The 21,380-nt window shown below is 37.5% G+C and overlaps 1 protein-coding gene across 2 annotated transcripts in view; it reads right to left on the bottom strand.

Moving 5' to 3' along the window:
• The window catches only part of GRB14 (growth factor receptor bound protein 14), a 61,497-nt gene that overhangs the window by 36,435 nt on the left and 3,682 nt on the right, over nt 1–21,380 (bottom strand). Inside the window, exon 1 of one of the 2 annotated variants that reach the window (XM_058165007.1) lies at nt 7,463–7,586. The exons of the other annotated variant lie outside the window; for it this stretch is intronic. Coding sequence (XP_058020990.1) covers nt 7,463–7,525 — 63 coding nt within the window. The 5' untranslated portion in view covers nt 7,526–7,586. Of the gene's footprint in view, nt 1–7,462; nt 7,587–21,380 lie in introns of those variants that run through there. 2 annotated transcript variants of the gene reach the window in all.

Here is a 21,380-nt window from a genome sequence, read left to right as displayed (position 1 = left end):
AGTTTCAGGCCATAGGAAAAAACTATCCACAATAAGAATTGTGCTGTATGTGATCCTCAATATCATTACCATACATTTAGTAACTGTTTAGAGCCATAGCTCAATGGCAGAACACTTGCTTGTATGCAGAGGATCCAAGATTCAACCCTTGATAGCTCCACTTAAAAAAGGCTCTGGATAGACTATGACTATAAAGGGATGTTTTTCATCAGACTAAATGCTATTGAAATCCTACACTAGACAGGGTTAGGATTTCAATGGTCTGATTTATAGCAGTTCCTTATGATCTAACCACAGAGATTCAGAGGTTTAGGAGAAGTGGGAGCTTTGTAGAACTAACCTCTCCTCCTCTCCCCTCCCTCACCCTCCACTCCATTCCATTCACCACAAGAACAGCAAGAGGATGTCATATCCATACTGATCTATTCTCCTCATTTTGGGATGCCGCTGTTACATGGTGCTGAGGAACCTATGACACATTATAGTAGTATTTGGGTCCACATTAAGCAACATTAGTTGCTTAATTCTGTTTTGTTTTAATCAATTCAAAAAAAAAGTGCATTGTCCCTATCAGGATAAAAACCATTGTTTACTAAGTGCAGGATGGTCTCTCCTCATACATTTCACCCCAATTCAACTTGCATATATAAAGTGCAAGAATTGCAAACAGTGCGTGTTTGTATGTGTGTGGCTAACATTACCATGGCTGTGGTTCAAATATCAGTTGCCCACTAGATGGCAACAAAGGGTTTCCCTATATCTCCTTACTGCCCTCTAATGGTTGTTTATGTTTTTGCAACCCATGTTAGATAGCTCTACCCTATTATGATACATAAATGTCCCTATTATATTTAGATTCATGCAGCCAAAATGAATTATCAATGAAATTCACATTCTGTGAAGTCATTCTTTATTTATCCATAAATCACAATTGCCTAGGTTCACACAACATTTTAGGCCAAACTAGGGTATATAAACTACAATAGTTAGATTCATGTAACATATTAAGTCAAAATCCAATAACTACATGATTCAGCATTATGTGTAGTAAGCCAAGTCATTTTGAAATACTGTATATAAAATATGGAAGATTTTAACTGACAACTGATCTTTTATTTTTAAGTGATTTTAAAACAATACATGATATGATCTGGATATGATTTAATAGAAGATTTAAAAGTGAGGTTGAAATACCACAAATGAACTGTCCAAAACACTTGTACGTGCTTTTTAAGTAAAAAAAAAAGATAAAATATGAAATTTAAGTTTATGGTATTTCATAGGGGGAAAGCCCACAGAATTCACAAGTATGCACAATATATGAAGTCATTTTAGTAGCATCTGCAGAGAACTGTCTCAAGAAAGGTGAGAATCAAGTTACTATCAAAGGTGAGACCAATTTCTCGCATGTAATTTCAACGTTCTATGTCAATGCCTCTCCAAAGAATCCAAATATCCAGAGAGAAAAGACTTACTGCTTGCTAAAGTAACAGTTCAGGAGGCTATCCAAGATCTGAGAATCCAAAATCAGATTCTGATTTTCTGGAGGCTTAATTTATTTGAAAGAGTATTCAGCTGAAGAAATGGGAGTAGTCATTTTCTCAGCCACATGGATTCTTTTTTCCCCCTGGATCCCAAGGGTATGTCTCAGGAAGAAAATGCTTTTCTAAACCCTGAAATGTGGGCAGATGAAGCAACAAGTCCTTGCTCCCTATAACAAGTGTATTTCGAAGAAATGGATATGGGGGTGGAAAGAGAAATCAAGCATTCAAGGGGGAGGTATGTTCTACTGAGAATCATCAAGCCATGAAGTTGTATAAATATTTTCACTTGTTGGCATTTGTGCAACTGTACAATCAGATACTCTAATATATATCTGATAGGCCAACTTTATCATGAAATGTGGGAAGGTCATCGAAAGCGTTGCCTTGACAATAGAGAGAGCAAAAGTATTAAAATAACTACATACTGTGGTGTCTTTGCTTTTGAAGAAGACACCTAATTCAGCAAAGGGATGTGACAGAAAAGATTACAAAATAGAGATCGGTCATGCAAAAAAAAAAAAATACATAAATATATCACGAGGTAATCTGAGGTTAGGAAAGAAATCCGAATTTTATTTAAACCTTAAAGCATTTTGTTCTGTGCAGGATTATTTTTAGATATATGTGCCCAGTAGTTATTTAGGTCAAATCTGCACACCTCTTCATAATTGTAATGCCATATATGGGCAGATTATTGTTATTCAAATATGCCTTTCTGATGTACTCTTCCAGCCTGTACTTGATTTTAAAAGCTGATCTGTAACAGATATATGCAACTATTATCCATCTACATACGTAAACAGACATTATCTTCAAAGGCAGAGGAGTTGTTTTAGTCCTGATTTTTTTTAAAAAAAAAAACCTTAACCTGTCTTCTCCTATCGAAGTCTTTTGCTGCCTTTCCCTTTGAATGGACTTCACCTCATTCCTATCTAATTTTATTCTGCTTGCTTCTCATTTATTGTGATGTCCTAACTCATTTTTCCGCAACCCAAGTACTCTCCAGATAGGTGAACTTCCTCTTCCAGAATTCTCAGCAAAGGCCATGGTAGCTGGAAAGTTCTGAGGGTTAAAGACCACACACCCAGTTTGAAAAAGATGGATTTAGTAGTCCAGTTTCTCTTTGTAAACTTGCTGCTGGAAATCGGGACATGGATTTGAAGCTCCACTGTTTTTGAAATGATATTTGACAGGTTTCTGATGTCTACTTGTAGAAGCATCTGAAAAATGCCTCCATAAATTTGTAAAGGGGCAAATTCTATTCCATTCATATAATGCGTGTGGTATTCATAGAGGAGCACTTTCACAAATCATTTCATGAAACTTCTTCCCTCTGTTGTCATATGTATCCATCCTTAAATCAGTTCCTGATATTAGGGTGCTTGATCAGGACAATGTATTTCTCATTGCCTATCGGTTCAATTACATTGGCTTAGGTAAGCCACAGATATTTGCATATGTTGTTCCCAAATCTACCTTTCAAGGAATTTGAGATAACAGCTGTAATCATATATCCTCTTATCTAGGAATAATCTTTTTTTTCCTCAGTAAATCATGGTATTTTGGCTTAAATACAACATTAAGTCATGATGGGTGGGTTCACCAAGCCAAAGGATAAATCACATTATGATTTATTCTTATGCATGACTCAGATGATAAATGGTATTTACTTTTGAATAGATGTTAATAGACCAATCTATGAAGCATTCTAACTATTCTCCAGCACCATATGAGCATATTTTCATAAGCCATATACTATTGCAAAAATAGCTCCAAAACTCCACACTTGGAGTTTTGACTAAATAGAAATTTTAAATGAATTATATTCTACCAATCAATTCTTCTAACTTAATTTGGTAGAATTAGCATACAGCAAAATCAAAAAGATGATGCATTTATTTAGTTAGTCAATTTATATATTGATGAATTTTACTAAATACTGTATAACTATTCAGTATGTCCAGTAAAAAGAATAATCCCTATATTCAAAGTTATAAAATATTACAAATTCCAAGTGGACCAGATTCAGCTTATTAAAAACTCAGGCACACACAAACTGGATTATGTTGCAACCTTTAAAAAATACATAATTTGTTTATCTCAATAATATTTTACTAATGTATGGGCCCCATTATTTTGAAGTTTTTGGGAATAACAATATCTGGGGGCCATCCAAAGTGAAAAACATTGGCTATATTAACAGAATATGCTTTTAGGTAGTACATAGTATTTTCTATGCAAAATGCAAATAGTAGTACTCTTGGAGTAGTAGAACCTTCACTGATTTGGAGACTTAGGCAAATGTCTAACTTTACCACCCTTATAAACCAGCCCTAATACTAACAATCCAGAAGCCGTTTTGAAATCCTTTGCACTTGGAATTAAGCAGCAGGACACAATCTTATATCCTTTTATAAGAACTTGAATTGCTTTCAGCAAGTCAGACAGGTTAAAATATTTATTTCGTATGACTTTACTGAGCAAATCTCATTATATATTGAAAACTCATTGCCACTCTAGAAATAACATTTCTTTTATACCTCAGCCTTTCTGAACAGTCATGAATTGAGTTTGATAGTCAGAATATATAAGGGTATTTTAAATTTATGTTGGAAATGCAGGCAACACAAAGGGTCATTTTATCATGCCTGGTGGACATGTGAAAATGCAGAAAAATTTGGGTTCAGATCTATACACTGATACAAGGAATTTTAAAATTAAGATTCAATTGAAACCAGAACTTTTCTTGTTGTAATTAATGGGCAGACAACTAGGAAAGGGTCTGTTTTTTTGTATGATCGTTGCTGTGAGATTACAGGTAGTCCTTGACTTACAACAGTTCATTTAGTGATCGTTCAAAGTTACGACGACACTGAAAAAGTGACTTTTGACTATTTTTCACAGTTACGACCTTTCCAGCATTCCCATGATCATGTGATCAAAATTCAGATGCTTATAGCAGTTGGTTCATATTTATGACTGTTGCTGTGTCCCAAGATCATAGGATCACTTTTTACAACCTTCTGACAAGCGAAGTCAATGGGGAAACCAGATTCACTTAACAACCGGATTACTAATTTATCAATTGCAGTGATTCACTTAACAACTGAGGCAAGAAAGGTTGTAAAATGGAGCAGAACTCACTTACTAACAGAAATGTTGGGCTCAATTGTGGTCGTAAGTAGAGGACTACCTAAATTATATGCACAAAAATGGAAAGACTTTGATACGCATACAATGGAAGAATATTTGGTGAAAATGATAGAACCAGCAGAGATGGCAACATTAACATGTTTGCTTAAAGGAAGGTAACTGTTATATTTATTAATGACTGGAAATCCCCTATGGACTTTTTGCTGAAAAAAATAAGAAAAAAATGAACTTGTGATTTATAGGTTTGATGGTTAGAAGAAAAAAATGATATAACCGTACACAAAGAGGGTACATGTAAATACATGTATTTCTCTCTGCTGTCAAAAAGACTGTAAACATCTTTACAAAGTAGAATACGCCTATCAACAACTTTCAATGGATAGACGTACCTCAGGATCAGACAGTATATTAGATCCTAGGAAACATGCCCTCATGTTCTAATCTATATAATCTTCCTAAATGAACCAGATTGTTCACAAGGAGACTGATGGCTGATTCAGGTAGCTTCTGGTCTGAGTCAACATTGTTATTTTAATGGCTGTAAAAGTGACAGGAAGGACTTTAACAATGTCCCTACTGCCTTTCCTCAACTATACACACAAATTCAGTAGAAGGCTATATAAAAGTTTTCAAGGCCCAAAAATTATGTTGGAGGACTGAGAATACAAAACTTACATCAGACTCAAGCTTTCCCAAGTTGGTGCTCTACGTAAGTTTTGGATTAACTTTCCCCCATACTGGCTGAGAATATGGGCACTGTAATGCAACAAGAGGGCCCTATAAACAGAAGACAAAATGAATCATTCATTTTTAGTGTTAAGCCTTAAGACATTGTGTATACAGAATACTTCTCCAAAAATACAAGTTTTTAATATTTCCAGTATTTTTTCCTGCTCAAATTGGTATGTGTTCTGTCCCCACTCAACCACAACCAAGAAGACACGCGAGCTGACTATATCTGCCAGCAATTTATTCCTACAACAGATATCAGTTCTGGCAATGAACCTGGGATTGCCTGCCAAGTTCTCTTATCTCCTCAAAAGCCAGCGTAACTGCAGTTCGTTGCTGGAGCAATCAAGAGTTCAGAAATAAACAGAAATCCAGAAGTCAAATTCTTAGTCTCGAAATATTGCAGCCAAAATTTCCAATAGTCAGTTTTTGTCCATCACAAGAAGCTATAGAGCAGCTCCTCCTGCTTTTATAGCCTGTGGGGTATGGCTCCGTGACTCAGCACTCTCTAGGCCTGCCCCACCCCTTCTTTTTCTGTTCCCGCCTCTCCTTTCTGCGATGCCTGGGATTTAACCAGGATTGATTGTCAGCAGCTGGGTCTTGAGGCGTTGCCTGGGAGGGGGAAGGTGCGGGAGAAAGAGGCCTCGTCATCTCCTCCACCTGGTCTGCCTCTGGGACCTGGAGCGGAGCCAGAAAGGAAGGTCCTGCAGAGGGAAGCCCTCTCAGCTCTTCCCCCTCACTCTCTGAGTCACTCTCTGCCAGGAGGTCAGGCTCCGGAGCTGAAGACACAACAGTATGCATGTAAATGTATATATGTATGTATGCCTTAGAGCAGGGGTGTCAAACTCGTGGCCCGCAGGCTGGATGCGTCACACGCTGGCCACACCCATACCCGGTTTAGCAAAGGGGAAAAAAGTCCTGATACGTCACATGACGCCGTGATGACATGAGTTTGGCACCCTTGCCTTAGAGATTGTTATTACAGTAGTTACAACAGACCAATAAAAAAAGTCTTATGACCAGTTTCAAAGTTCTGGCATTGCCCCCCTCCCAGCCCACAGTCACATGACTACATTTTGGACACTTGGCAACTGGTCTGCATTTTTGGCCATTGGCAGAGCCATGCAGTCATATATAACTGTGTTTTATAATGGTTGGCCAGAAACCAGCGTTAACGGTTACCTGCAAATAATAATAATAATAATGACCACGGCATTCACTTATTGACCACGGCAGCCACTTACAACCGCAGCAGTCACTTAACAACTGCTCAGGGTCGTGTGACCTGCTTTATGACGGTCATAACTTACAATTGTAATTGCCAGGCTCGATTACAATCATAAGTCAAGGACTACCTGTATGTAAATTATAGCAGTGTTACAAATCATTAGCTGCACTATGACTGATGTCTTGAGCAATATCAAACAATGCAGCAAATTTACAGGCAAAAAAGGTCAACTCTTATTTACCAATTGCAAAGTTGCCTTCCAACTATCCTCTCCGATGAAAATAAGCAAACACAAACAGTGCTAAGAAATTAATCCAACTCCTAATATCATCGGACAGTATCAGACGCAGTTTTTTAAACTTCACATAGAACCTACCTGAATATTCTGCCATTTCAAATATAAAGATCAGCCACACTTAAATTGAGCTGTAGAGCAAATACAGCATTTTTTAAAGGAAAAAAACCCACAAATGTTACATTGAGACTTGTAAATAGTTTCAGCGACAAAGGCCATCTTAAAAAGATGTATGATACAAGCATAAAAATAAATTTAAAGAAGATTTTTAAAAAATCATGTCCTCCATTAATATTAGGACAATCCACCAACACACTCTATTTCCCACACCTTGGCCATTTCCTGGAGGAGACAGCTCCTCCCAAATCTGTGCCACTGAGTTTTCCTTCCTACCTGCCACTTCAACACTTCCATACAGCTCCGTATATTGTGTTACACCTAACTTCGTAACAGCATGTGTTTTCATGACAGACACATTCCCTTCCTCACTCCACACTTCACAAAGTCACCTACCCTTCTTGGCAAAACTATTAGAGAAATCTCAGGCAAGGTTGCTCTTCTTCTGTACAAGTCCATCTCGGTTGTTGACAGCTAAGCTAAAGTCCCTTGTCCAAATTACTGGCAAAAGAAAGATGAAATGCCCGAAGAATCAGTTCTCAAGACAGCCACACCTCACAAAGGGCCATTGGAAAGAGATAATCAAAGGCATGCTGTTTATTTGAATATACTCCTTCAGAAAGCCAATTAAGGACTGTCCAGATAGAACTGACCAATGGCAACTAATTAGAAGGTGCAGAACAGACGAGGGAAGGCTGCCCTTGAAAACACATTATGACCTCTTCGGTTTATTGTGGTTAAAGAAACAAGTTTTAACTCAGGGAGATAATTCAGTCAAAGCCCATTTCTCTCAGCTATGCCTTCATCTACCAAGCAAGAAATTGCATCCAATTTCTCTCTTCCTCCTCTCCCTCAAATATAGATCCCTTTCCTTTATTTGAAAGGAAAGGCAGGTATCTTATATCTTACATTACTGTAAGCAGTAACTTTTAAACAAGATGTAAAACCCAACCTTGCTGTTTAGTCAGGTCAGGAAGTATTCAAAATCAAGACTGCTATACACGTCAAAAATTGATGCCGGATTGGTCCAGGGAAGCTAATGCTGCCTTCAAATCAAATGCCACTTTACTTTTTGACTAGGATACAAGAAGTAGCTGCAAGTAGACTCCGCCTTGTTCTGAGTTAAGGTCAACTGAGGATAACTTCTTGCCATGTGAAATAGCAGAAGGCTAAACTGAACCAGCTGCATCAGCAAAAAGTCCAGGACTGCTTTTATCTTCTTGTTTAACAGCCGCTGCATAGTTCATGTAAATATAGAAGCATGAAGCATGTTGACATGTGTATACCCATACCCACCCATACACAAGCACACACACTTATATATATTTATTCACATATCTCTTCCCTTAATTTCTTAAAATTCCTTCAGCATGTAGACCCCAGTAATTTATACCAGAACTATCTTATTTTCTTCAAATAGCTTGGTAGGCAGTCAGTGGAATGCAGTTCAATGACCACGAATGATAGACAAAGGAGAACAATGTGCATCTGGGTTACTTTAGTTAGTAAAATTAAAGTATTAAATCCTAATCAGTTATGGGAAAAAATGGCAACTGGTCTAATAGCTTACTTCTTAATACAGAAGGAGCCTTAACATGCCAGAGCATGTCTGGTTATTGCTGTTGCAGCTTATCCTTTCTTTGTGTGGCAAACCTTCAGGAGATCAAGGTTCTCAGATTTTCAAGAGGACCACAAAAAGCACTAAAGCACAGTCATACAATTTTCATGCAGCAGACATATCCAAGAAGAGATGATTTCCCATATCATCTCTTCTTGTGGCAGTCTGAGCCACAGGGGCCTCTGTGGCTCAGACTGCTAAGACAGTCTGTTATTAACACAGCTGCTTGCAATTACTGCAGGTTCTAGTCCCACCAGGCCCAAGGTTGACTCAGCCTTCCATCCTTTATAAGGTAGGTAAAATGAGGATCCAGACTGTTGGGGGCAATAAGTTGACTTTGTATATAAATATACAAATAGGATGAAGACTATTGCTAACATAGTGTAAGCCGCCCTGAGTCTTCGGAGAAGGGCGGGATATAAATGCAAAAAAAATATGAAACAAACCCAGCAAACAAAAAGTTACACAAATGCTTCCAAACATAGAGAAGAAATTTCAACTTTTCCTCAACTTTTTGCACTCTTGCCCAATATTTGCTGATAGCTTCTAGTATTTTATAGCTCAGGGAACAGGACAAAAATTCCTTTCATTTAATTAATATAGTTAATATAATCTCATAAGGTATTTAATAATTGTTCCTTTCTATCACATTATACATTGCAATATAGTAATAACTTTCGGAGGCTGGAGGGAGGAGCACTAGTAATCCTGGAATTTTAGTTGTGCATTTCTGGTCTACCTAATTGCTTTATCTTTAATGAACCTCCCTGAAGCTCTTGGACATTAGTTTATTAATGTTCAGTAATGAAGATCCCAGCTCTCTGAACTGAAACCAGAGCTCTGACAACCTTGACTTTTTGATTCAGTGACATCACAGCAGCTCAGCCAATCAGCTAGCATGCAACATTTTTACCTCACAGTTCATTATGCAGGTGTTGCCTGCCTGCCTATCTAATCTACCTATTGTATGCAGCCTGCATATAAAAAAAGTAAAAGTAATTTGCTTTTAAAAATACATAAAAGAAGGCAATCTGGTGTGATTATGACTGACTGACTGACTGACTATCTAATGCAGCCTGCATATAAAAAAGTAAAAGTAATTTTTGATAAAAATACATAAAGGCAGGCAACCTCTTGTGCTTATGACTTCCACTCTCACAGGCTTCCCTGTTCCTTTCACTTTGAACTAAAAGATCTCTATTTCTTAAAACAAATTTGCTCCCTTCAGTGAACAAACAAACCACATGCCACAGCTCTGGATATGTGACAGAGCATCTGCAGTGCTGTTGAACATGGTTATTATGGTGCAATTATTTCTTTAAGGTCATTTTTTTCATACTCTTTCAATCTCTATCCCTTTCAATCACACACAAAAAAAGTGAAATTCCCAACAAGCTGAATAGTAGTAGTTACAAGATCTAGCCAAGGTCAAACCCTTGCTCCTTGCCTAGTTACTTTTAAATTGAAGATGTCTCAGTAAGCTATAAAGCCAAACACAACACAACCATATCTGCTGCCAAATTTTCTAACCTCGTATTTTATTCCTACTCTCATGAAATCCATGAAATACAATCCTAGACATGCAATAGAGAATATAAATATAGAACAGAAACAGGAAATGATTACATATAAAGAACTTTTGTATGCTGAAGGAGGTAGATTGCAATTAAAATCATTACAGGTATTAAATGAAGAAGGGAGGAATTATACTTGGTTTCAATATGGGCAAATAAGTGCTAGATGGAAAGAAGATCAAAAAATTGGTATAATGCAAAGGGAGGAAAATTTAATAAAGCAAATTAGAAATCAGACCCAGGAGCATATAAAGAGATTGTATAATGTGTTGCTTGAAATAGATTCGGAAAAGGATTTGGTAAAGGATTGTATGATAAAATGGGCACAGAATATTCAGGAACCAATAATGTTGGAAACATGGGAGAAAATTTGGGTTAGAAATGTTAAGTTTACACAAGCACAGAATTTAAGGAAAATTTTTATAAGATGTTTTATAGATGGCATTTAGATCCCAAAAAATTATCATGTATGTATCCTAATATCCAAGCGAAATGTTGGAGGTGTGATTGTGATGATGCTACATATTTTCATATTTGGTGGACTTGCAAGAAAATTAAGGTCTTTTGGATAAGAATTTGGTGGATTATTCAAAATGTACTGAAGAAGAAGATAAAGTTCCTGCCACAATTTTTCCTTTTGGGAATTATAATGGATTGTACAGGGATTGAGACTAAACTGATTTTGAACTTAATAACAGCAGCAAGACTGTTGATTGGACAATACTGGAAGAAGAAGAGATACCTACAATAGAAGAATGGATATTGAAAGTTATTAACTTGGCTGAGATGGCTAAAATCTCAGCGTTTTTAAAAGACAATACGCAGGAAAGATATTTAATTGAATGGGAAAAATGGATTGATTATCTACAAAACAGATATCAGATTAAGAAATATCAGATTGCCTTTGAATAATTAGAAAGTTATTTTATGTAATGGGGAGGGGGTTGGGAGACGAAAAGCTTTGGATGTGGTTATTTGGATTGGACTTTACCTTGTGATTGACCCGGGAAGCCGGGGTGGGGGAGGAGGGGTGTTTTGTTTTTTTTTGGGAGGGAGGGGGAAAAAAGGGGGAAAATGTTTTTGTTTTTTTTAAAACTCTTTCAATAAAAAAAAAAAAAAAAAAAAAGAAATCCATGAAATACAATGCAATCACCTCAGCGTAAAATACATAGCCATTTCTTTATTGCCTTTAGCTATCTACAAGCCCTACCATCTCTTTTCTTCAGCAGGTACAGATAGTCCTCGACTTATGACTGTAATGGAGCCTGCCCATAATGGAGCCTGTGGGGATCCCGCGGAGTGAGCTGGGGGTGGGGGAAAGTTGGCTGGTCAGTCGTAAGAGCAGTTGGATTGCAAAGTGTCCAAATGTTGTTCACATGATCATGGGGGGGCCCCTGCAGTGACTGTAACTTCAAAACCATCATTTTTGAAACCGGTAGCAAGTATCTTTTCAGGGCTCTGTCATAACTTCGTAACTTCAAACAGTTGCTAAACTCTTCTACAATAAGAACTCAAGTCTTATTTGTGTTTCCAACCTTATTTACTGAGAAGGACACTCCACGTTTTCCAAGAGGCTCAAGCAAGCCTTTTTCTTAAACTCCACATCAGGCTGTGCTGTTAAAAAGAGAAATATCTAAAAAGTTTCAGGTCAGGAGGTTCCTTTTGAGCAAGCACAGAGTCATGCAGAATCTGATAGAAATCAAGTAACCAGACAATGTAGATTCTGAGGCTGAATGTAAGAGCCCCGTTTTTAATTTTTTGTAATGTCCTTGATGTAGCCCTATACTAGGACTCACTGCAGAGACATTTGCATATCTCCTAATGCTATAGGGCAGTGCTGCACCGTATCACACTAGACCAACTTTCTGCTAACAGGCTCCATCACTGCCAGAAAAAAACTCCCATTCCCCACAACAACGTGTAGGGCAGGCCGGGATGTCAAACTTGATTTCATTGAGGGCCGCATCAGGGTTCTGTTTGACCTGGGGGCCAGGGGGGAAATGGTCAGGATGGGCCTGCTTGGGGTGGGCATGGCCAGGGTGGGTGTGGCCAACTTGACATCATTCTTCTAGGCTCAGTTTTCAGCCATGATGGCCTCCTGCAGCCCTCTGGTGGTCCTTTGCTGTTTCCAGGCTGGCCCCGCAGGGCCAGATCTAACCACCTTGACTTTGACACCCCTGGTGTAGGGAAAGGGAAATAAATTGTTGTGGATGTCTTCATGTGTTTGTGTGCCAGCCCTCCAGAGTAGGCCAGATCAGGAAATAAGCATTTCATGAACTGCTAGAACTCTCCTTCATTGTTGTAGGTATAATTTCAGAATCTTGAAAGTCTGACACAGGTATTTTCTGTCCCAAGGCATTTTTTGATTCCCCCCCCCAGCTCTTCTTGTCTCTCCGAGCTGAAGTGATCTTTACATAACAGCAATTGCATTCCTTCTTCAAGGCATCTCTGTACTCCTCTACCCAAAAATATTTTCTCAAATAATCTTTTCTTCACTTCCTTAAAGGAAATCTTCTCAAGTTCCTATTTTCTGTAAAAAGTAAATGTCACATAGGTGAATGGACTGTGTAGAAAATTGTAAAATAAATAAATAACAATTTAAATTATTTGCAGCAAAAAACAAAACAAAACCCACAACCCTATTGCCTTCAATGGACTTGCAATCTCATAAAGAATTACATTGATTCCTGATGGAAGGAGAGTTATGAAGGACCCCTAAAGAGTTTTTGCTTCTATGGGTTATATTTCTCGGTTTTGCCATATTAAAAATTAAAACTGGCACATTTGCAGCCACTAGCACTTCTCACAATTGTTTGATGGAATCTTAATATTGCATTATTTCTCAATATAGGCTGGCAAATAATTTTGATTTCACAGACTCTTGAGATGGTTTTGGGCGATCCCCCTGGGGTCTCAGGACACACTTTTAAGAAACACTGCTCTAGTATAATGTTCACTCTCAAATTTAAGTAATGTAATAAGAAGAAAAGTAATAAGCAAAGGGAGTGCTGCTTTATTCAGTCCTCCAGACCATATTATCAGACTAGGCATAAAAATAATTTTAAAAATAGAAAAGTTATCCTTTTCTATGCTGACATTTTTAAAAATACATTTATTATATGCACTGAACTTCTTGGGTGAAGGAAGAAAAAGAAAATTAATTTTCATTGTTTTTGAAAATAGTTTGGGGCTACAAATCAGAGAAATCTGTCTATGTTTAAACATACATAACTTTCTAATTCAGTGGTAACAGAAATGTATACCATGCATGCCGAACCGCATTCTTATTTAGGTTCTGTAGTACATATCAATGGCAAGGCTGTTTTTCAAACATGGGTCATAAATTGGCAGATTTGAGAATGAAAGACAATCTCTCAGAAAGAGAACAAAATGGAATATGCTGTAAAAAGGCACAACTGATTGATGAGCCATGAAGAGTAGCTTTTTGTGAGATTGCAGGATGCAACTTGTCCTGGTTATTATTTTTGCTTCATTCATCAGTTGTTATTGGGATTGCATTTCACCTACTAAAAGTGGAACAGACATGCCTTAAACTGAATCAATCCAATCCACAGTATATTATATGCACCTGAGTTGTCTTTTGTAGCATGACTTTTCTATTCTAGGAGGATTAGTTTGGCAGGCTTACTGATTTGGGAGTCAACTGTAGTGACCTCACTAATGGGGTGATCCCACCAACATTCCCTTCTTTCTTGAAATAAATGGCAATAAATGAAATAAAATCAATATTTTTATTCTGGAAGCTCTGGAATGGTATACTCATAATCTAAAAGCAAAAACAGCTACTGACAAGGTGGCTTGGTAGAATCTTTCTATTAAAAATATAACACATAAATATGTAAAGAATGGCTATATATACTCAACCGTCACAAATATAGAAACAGGAATATAAATTATTTACTACATTTAGTTAAAGGAAAACAGGAGTCTGTAGGAGCCTTTCAAGTGAAAAAAAAACCTATGCAAGAACATCCCCCTTTTCAGGCAATTCTTTTGTAATTTCAGTGGTGTGAAGAAAGGGAAGAAAACCATACATATATCATAGATATTATGTCTTTACCACTTCTGCCTCACACATCTTTGGAGGAATATATGAAAAAAAGCTGCCTGACATGCATAGGTACTTCCTATCATATAGAATCCTAAAGTACAAATACAGGGTATTACTGTATTTGTACTTTAGGATTCTAAGGTCACAGTGAATTCCAAAATTGTATAGTACCTACACAGCACAATATGCATTCTTTTCCTTCAACACCCACACCTAACGGTGCAGTCAAAACACAACTACCAGGGCCCTAAGATGTATAAAGTCATGATTTGCTAAACTTCAACGTATGATATAAACTGTAACTGACTGGATTCATACGGTGTATTTGTAATACAAACCGTGGTTTCTCAACCAAATTGTGAGGTTCACACTAATCTTAGTGCAATGCATGAACCCAACTTCAAGTTTTTTCTCCTCTTCCACATTGCAATGATTATAAAGCCAAAGGGAAAAAGATTTAATAAGGTAAAGGTTTCACATCTATAGTACTTGTATATGATACCACCATAACCTGAAAACAAAAATTTTCTGCAAGCAAAGGGATAATCAGGATGTTATTGGAAACTCTTGCCCTAAACACACTTTCCAAAGCGTAGTATGATTTTTTTATGTTGAGTTACTTATTCCCAATTTTAGAAGTAGGTATCTCCTACTTTTTTAACATACAATGCATGAGTTTGTGCTTTGTGTGCTTACTGCACCACAGAGGAAAAAATAAGTTGCACTTTGCAAAATATTGCTGAAATTCAACCTTTTCTTTCTTTTACTCTGTGGATATTCAATGCTAACTAGCAAATCTCTTGCTGCAGTTCTAAGGCAACTCAAAAAAAAAAGATAGCTAACTTACCTCTTAACATTAATAATTGTCAAGATTCCTCTGCTATATTATTTTAGATGATATGAATATGAACACTTAACAACCATAGTCTACATATGATACAGACATTATTAAACTTGGTTTAGGGTGTCTACATACAACTAAATTCTACTCATGATATGGGGCAGCAGTATCATGTATCATGTACAGTATCATGTCTCTGTACTTGCAGGTAACAAGCTAAATATTGACTACATTCAAATTAAGCAAATTTAGATTCTGCTAAATATCACTTTCCCATGACAAAGGACAAAATGTAAAGATAAAAAGGGGGTGAAGGTGAAATAGATCATAAAAATCCCCTTGTCCAGCAAGTAGCTTCATGAAAGGGCCAGCCCCCTTGTCAAGTTTAAGAAATAAAAATCATGGAGGAAAGACAGAATATGGACTTCGATTCCACTTCCTTTATACCCAACTCTTGTAGGGATGAGGTCTGCAGTGGAGTTGGAATTGCTTTTGGCCAAACACATCTGAGGAAGCATCATTTTGAGAATTGGAGTAGACTAGGCAAGAAACCTTGGTGAGAGTTATTGTAAAAAGAACCCATATGTTCCTCAGAGCTTTCAAGAGACATTCAAGTGCTGCCATGGAGCAGCAATTGCTTTTTCATATTGCAAGTAAAGCCCAGAATACCTAAGTAGCTGTTGAGAGAGATCAGACATGGTTGGTCAGGAACTGTCATGAATCTAAAATCTGCTTTGAGTTGAATTGGAGTCCTGGTCATTTCATGGGCATATATAGTTTTCTTGTTAACATTACACAAGTCATTTTCCATTAATTTCAAGGTTAAAAAAAGAAACAGTCTGCCTTGGAATAAAATCTGCAGTAAGATGTCTGTTATATAGTTCCATTCTAATTCTCAATTAGTAAAAAGTAGTACTGAAGTTTGATTACCAGTGTTCCTACAAGAAGAAACAGATTTATTTTGCCTAGTTCAGTCGAGTTATTTACAAACTGTGAATATCTAGAATCAGATAAATACAGGAAAAAATGTAGCAAAAGAATAAAATGTCCCTGAGCTTTAAATACCCTTGAGTTTTATTTGGCCCCTTCCAATCATGTTCAAGGAAGCTAACAGAGTTGATTGCCTTGAACTATTTCTGTAGAGAAGTCATTTCTAGCTTATCTTTGACCAAAACAAGATTCATCACACCAGTATGAATAAATAAATAAATAAATAGTGTACATTTTCATTCCGTTTATTCCATTTAAATTTCTTGTGTTTCCCAAATAAGTGACACTCCAACACAAATATAATCAGACTAGAATAACAGAATAACAAAGTTGGAAGGGACCTTGGAGGTCTTCTAGTCCAACCCCCTGCTCAAGCAGGAAACTCTATACCATTTTTTGAAAGAAATAAATCCTTCCATTTATTACGATGTTTTTCTATCTCAAAGCCTTTAAATTTTAATAAGATTATCCATCAAACACTAATTAATATTTTTATACTCAATGATAAAACTAAACAACTAGCATTCGTACATGAAACACAGCTATGGGAATCACTGCTAAATTAATACTTTGGTTCCTGAAGGCCATGTAAATCGGAGAGAATCTTAGAAGCAGGCTACTCTCTCCTAGGTATCTCCAATGATTCAAAAATTCCAGATTCTATCTATGTGGATAAGTGCAATATGTGTAGTCCTTTACATGACTCATACACAGAGTTTAGTTAGGGAAGTATTTACTGAATAAGCAAAAGATGATACAGTTCCCATGGCTGTTTTGATGCTAAGTATGCCAGAAGATAAGTATAGCTTCCAAATTGTCATGCTCAAATCAAAGTTGCATACAGTATTTCTTTCCTAGTTTTGTTACTACACAAAGCAGAATCACAAACTTGCATCCGAATCCATGGGAACTCGTTTATATAGGACACTCCCCTGTTCAATGCATTCACTGGAATCCCATACAATGCATTTTTATAAGGTATGAACAAAGTCTTAGTTATTAAGCTCCAGCACTAAGCTCTAAGGTAAGCATACAAAGGATTATGCTACAGATGCAGTATCTTACAAAAGTTCCCAAATTCAGGTGGATTTTATTCCATACACCCTTCCTTGCAGGACAGACCATTCTTGTCTCCCATTTTTTAAAACCGTATCCAACACTTAAGAGAGTCTGAAACTTAGGGAATTGCTTATCCCAAATTAGACTGCTCCCCATAGCGAAAGAGCGTTTTCCCGTTGGAAGAGAGAGAGAGAGAGAAAGGAGGGGCCGTTCCTCCCCTTCTTTCATTCTTTCTTCTCCCTCCGTGCTTCAGAAGCTGGGCGTGTGTGTGCGCGCCCTAGTCCCCTTCTGTTCCGTGGCGCTGGAAGAGAGAGAGAGAGAAAGGAGGGGCCGTTCCTCCCCTTCTTTCATTCTTTCTTCTCCCTCCGTGCTTCACCGTGCTGGGCGACCTGGAGCAGCTGCTCTTCAGCCAGATGCTCGGTGAGTCAGCCCGTCCCCTTCCTTCCCGTGGGGGTCTGCCTTGCTGGTGAAGGTTATTGGGGCTTTTGAGCAAGGGAGGAGGAACGCGAGCACCGCCTTTCGCGCTGGCATTCCGGGATTTCCCTTTGTTTAGAGCTGGGAATCCTCCTTCCCCCTTTTGCACTCCCTCCCTCCCTCCCTCTCTCTCTCTCTCTCTCTCACACACACACACACACACACACAGACTTCTAAAGTCGATTGGCACAATGCTAAGCAAACACAGCAGTGGGTCAAGGGTGAAGGGCTAGGAACCTGGCAGGTGAAAGGTTGAGCGACATGAAAGGCAAAGACCACAATTGTTTTAAGAAAGAAGCTTTAGCAGGGAGGGGGGGATGGGAGGGTGTTTTAAGTTTTGGCAAACAGCCAGGCCAACTGTATTGGAGAAGGTCACACAACTGGCCTTAACATTTTAGCTGCTGTCTTTTTCCTCACACTTGGGTTTAATGATATTAGAGATCCTTATTGCCCTGCCAAAAAAAAAAAAAAAAGAGCCACCCCAACGTCTATGAAAATTAACCTTCTCTGCCAAGAGACACTGTGCAGGGTATTTTCACTATTGGTGTGCATACAGGCTTAGATTTGTGCTGGGTTCTTAGTGCTTAGAGCACTGACCTTCAGAGGCACCCTGGTCCCTTGGAAGCTAAAGGAGGACTCATTTTCATGCTTGCAGTTGTATTGTCAATTTCTGTGAGACAATGTTGTTGAAGTAACTCACTCACTCATTCATTCATTCATTCATTCATTCCTTGTGTGTCCAATCACACTTAGCCAATAAAAATTCTATTCTATTCTATTCTATTCATTCATTCATTCATTTTATTTTGTCAAATACATATTAAATAATTATATAAATATAAGCATGAATTGAATACATAAAAGGAATACAACTAAAGGGAACATTAGGACAGGGACGGTAGGCACGCTGGTGCTCTTATGCACGCCCCTTACAGACCTCTTAGGAATGGGGTGAGGTCAATACTAGATAGTCTTTGGTTAAGGCTTTGGGGATTTTGGGAAGAGACCAGAGTCAGGTAGCACATTCAGGCATTAACAACTCTGTTACTGAAGTCACATTTTCTGCAATCTAGATTGGAGAGGTTCACTTTTAAGTTTGAATCTATTGTGTTCTCGTGTATTGTTGTGGTTGAAGCTGAAGTAGTCATTGATAGGAAGTACATTGTAGCAGATAATTTTATGAGCTATGCTCAGGTCATACCAAAGGTGGCGTAGTTCTAAATTTTCTAAAGCTGGGAATCCTCCTTCCCCCTTTTGCACTTTTATTGTTTTTCGTTCAAATAAATATTCATGTTATTTTACTTGGCTCTATCTTTATTTTTTACATTGACCAGTAGCTGCCTCATTTCCCACCCTCGGCTTATACTCGAGTCAATAGTTTTTCCCAGTTTTTGTGGTAAAATTAGGTGCCTCGGCTTATATTCGGATCGGCTTATACTCGAGTATATACGGTAAATATTGACTACATTCAAATTAAACAAATTTAGATTCTGCTAAATATCACTTTCCCATGACAAAGGACAAAATGTAAAGATAAAAAGGGGGTGAAGGTGAAATAGATCATAAAAATCCCCTTGTCCAGCAAGGACTTTAAAAAGTTCTTGTTAGCGCTCCGATATTTTTTTTAAAGCAGTAGCTTCATGAAAGGGCCAGCCCCCCTTGTCAAGTTTAAGAAATAAAAATCATGGAGGAAAGACAGAATATGGACTCCGATTCCACTTCCTTTATACCCAACTCTTGTAGGGATGAGGTCTGCAGTGGAATTGGAATTGCCTTTGGCCAAACACATCTGAGGAAGCATCACTTTGAGAATTGGAGTAGACTAGGCAAGAAACCTTGGTGAGAGTTATTGTAAAAAGAACCCATATGTTCCTCAGAGCTTTCCAGAGACATTCAAGTGCTGCCAGTAGAGCAGCAATTGCTTTTTCATATTGCAAGTAAAGCCCAGAATACCTAAGTAGCTGTTGAGAGAGATCAGACATGGTTGGTCAGGAACTGTCATGAATCTAAAATCTGCTTTGAGTTGAATTGGAGTCCTGGTCATTTCATGGGCATATATAGTTTTCTTGTTAACATTACGCAAGTCATTTTCCATTAATTTCAAGGTTTAAAAAAAGAAACAGTCTGCCTTGGAATAAAATCTGCAGTAAGATGTCTGTTATATAGTTCCATTCTAATTCTCAATTAGTAAAAAGTAGTACTGAAGTTTGATTACCAGTGTTCCTACAAGAAGAAACAGATTTATTTTGCCTAGTTCAGTCGAGTTATTTACAAACTGTGAATATCTAGAATCAGATAAATACAGGAAAAAATGTAGCAAAAGAATAAAATGTCCCTGAGCTTTAAATACCCTTGAGTTTTATTTGGCCCCTTCCAATCATGTTCAAGGAAGCTAACAGAGTTGATTGCCTTGAACTATTTCTGTAGAGAAGTCATTTCTAGCTTATCTTTGACCAAAACAAGATTCATCACGCCAGTGTACATTTTCATTCCATTTATTCCATTTAAATTTCTTGTGTTTCCCAAATAAGTGACATTCCAACACAAATATAATCAGACTAGAATAACAGAATAACAAAGTTGGAAGGGACCTTGGAGGTCTTCTAGTCCAACCCCCTGCTCAAGCAGGAAACTCTATACCATTTTTTGAAAGAAAGAAATCCTTCCATTTATTACGATGTTTTTCTATCTCAAAGCCTTTAAATTTTAATAAGATTATCCATCAAACACTAATTAATATTTTTATACTCAATGATAAAACTAAACAACTAGCATTCGTACATGAAACACAGCTATGGGAATCACTGCTAAATTAATACTTTGGTTCCTGAAGGCCATGTAAGTCGGAGAGAATCTTAGAAGCAGGCTACTCTCTCCTAGGTATCTCCAATGATTCAAAAATTCCAGATTCTATCTATGTGGATAAGTGCAATATGTGTAGTCCTTTACATGACTCATACACAGAGTTTAGTTAGGGAAGTATTTACTGAATAAGCAAAAGATGATACAGTTCCCATGGCTGTTTTGATGCTAAGTATGCCAGAAGATAAGTATAGCTTCCAAATTGTCATGCTCAAATCAAAGTTGCATACAGTATTTCTTTCCTAGTTTTGTTACTACACAAAGCAGAATCACAAACTTGCATCCGAATCCATGGGAACTCGTTTATATAGGACACTCCCCTGTTCAATGCATTCACTGGAATCCCATACAATGCATTTTTATAAGGTATGAACAAAGTCTTAGTTATTAAGCTCCAGCACTAAGCTCTAAGGTAAGCATACAAAGGATTATGCTACAGATGCAGTATTTTACAAAAGTTCCCAAATTCAGGTGGATTTTATTCCATACACCCTTCCTTGCAGGACAGACCATTCTTGTCTCCCATTTTTTAAAACCGTATCCAACACTTAAGAGAGTCTGAAACTTAGGGAATTGCTTATCCCAAATTAGACTGCTCATTCATTTGGCTCCATACTGCCAACACTGACTGGCAACACACTCAAAAGATTCAACAATTCAATTCAACAGGAGTATTTCCATACCAAATTGAAAATATCAGGGATTGAACCTGTGTTGGTCTTCCTTTTTAATCCCATGGTTGTTACATTTAGTCAAGAACTGTTGATTTTGGGTTTTACAGATTAGATTGATAGATCTTTATCGAAATGGCTGGTTCATATTAT

Source organism: Ahaetulla prasina, chromosome 1 (genome assembly GCF_028640845.1).
Source record: "Ahaetulla prasina isolate Xishuangbanna chromosome 1, ASM2864084v1, whole genome shotgun sequence".
Taxonomy (NCBI): Eukaryota; Metazoa; Chordata; class Lepidosauria; order Squamata; family Colubridae; genus Ahaetulla; species Ahaetulla prasina.
Note: the sequence above shows the minus strand (reverse complement) of the source record. Positions and strands in the feature narration are given on the sequence as shown.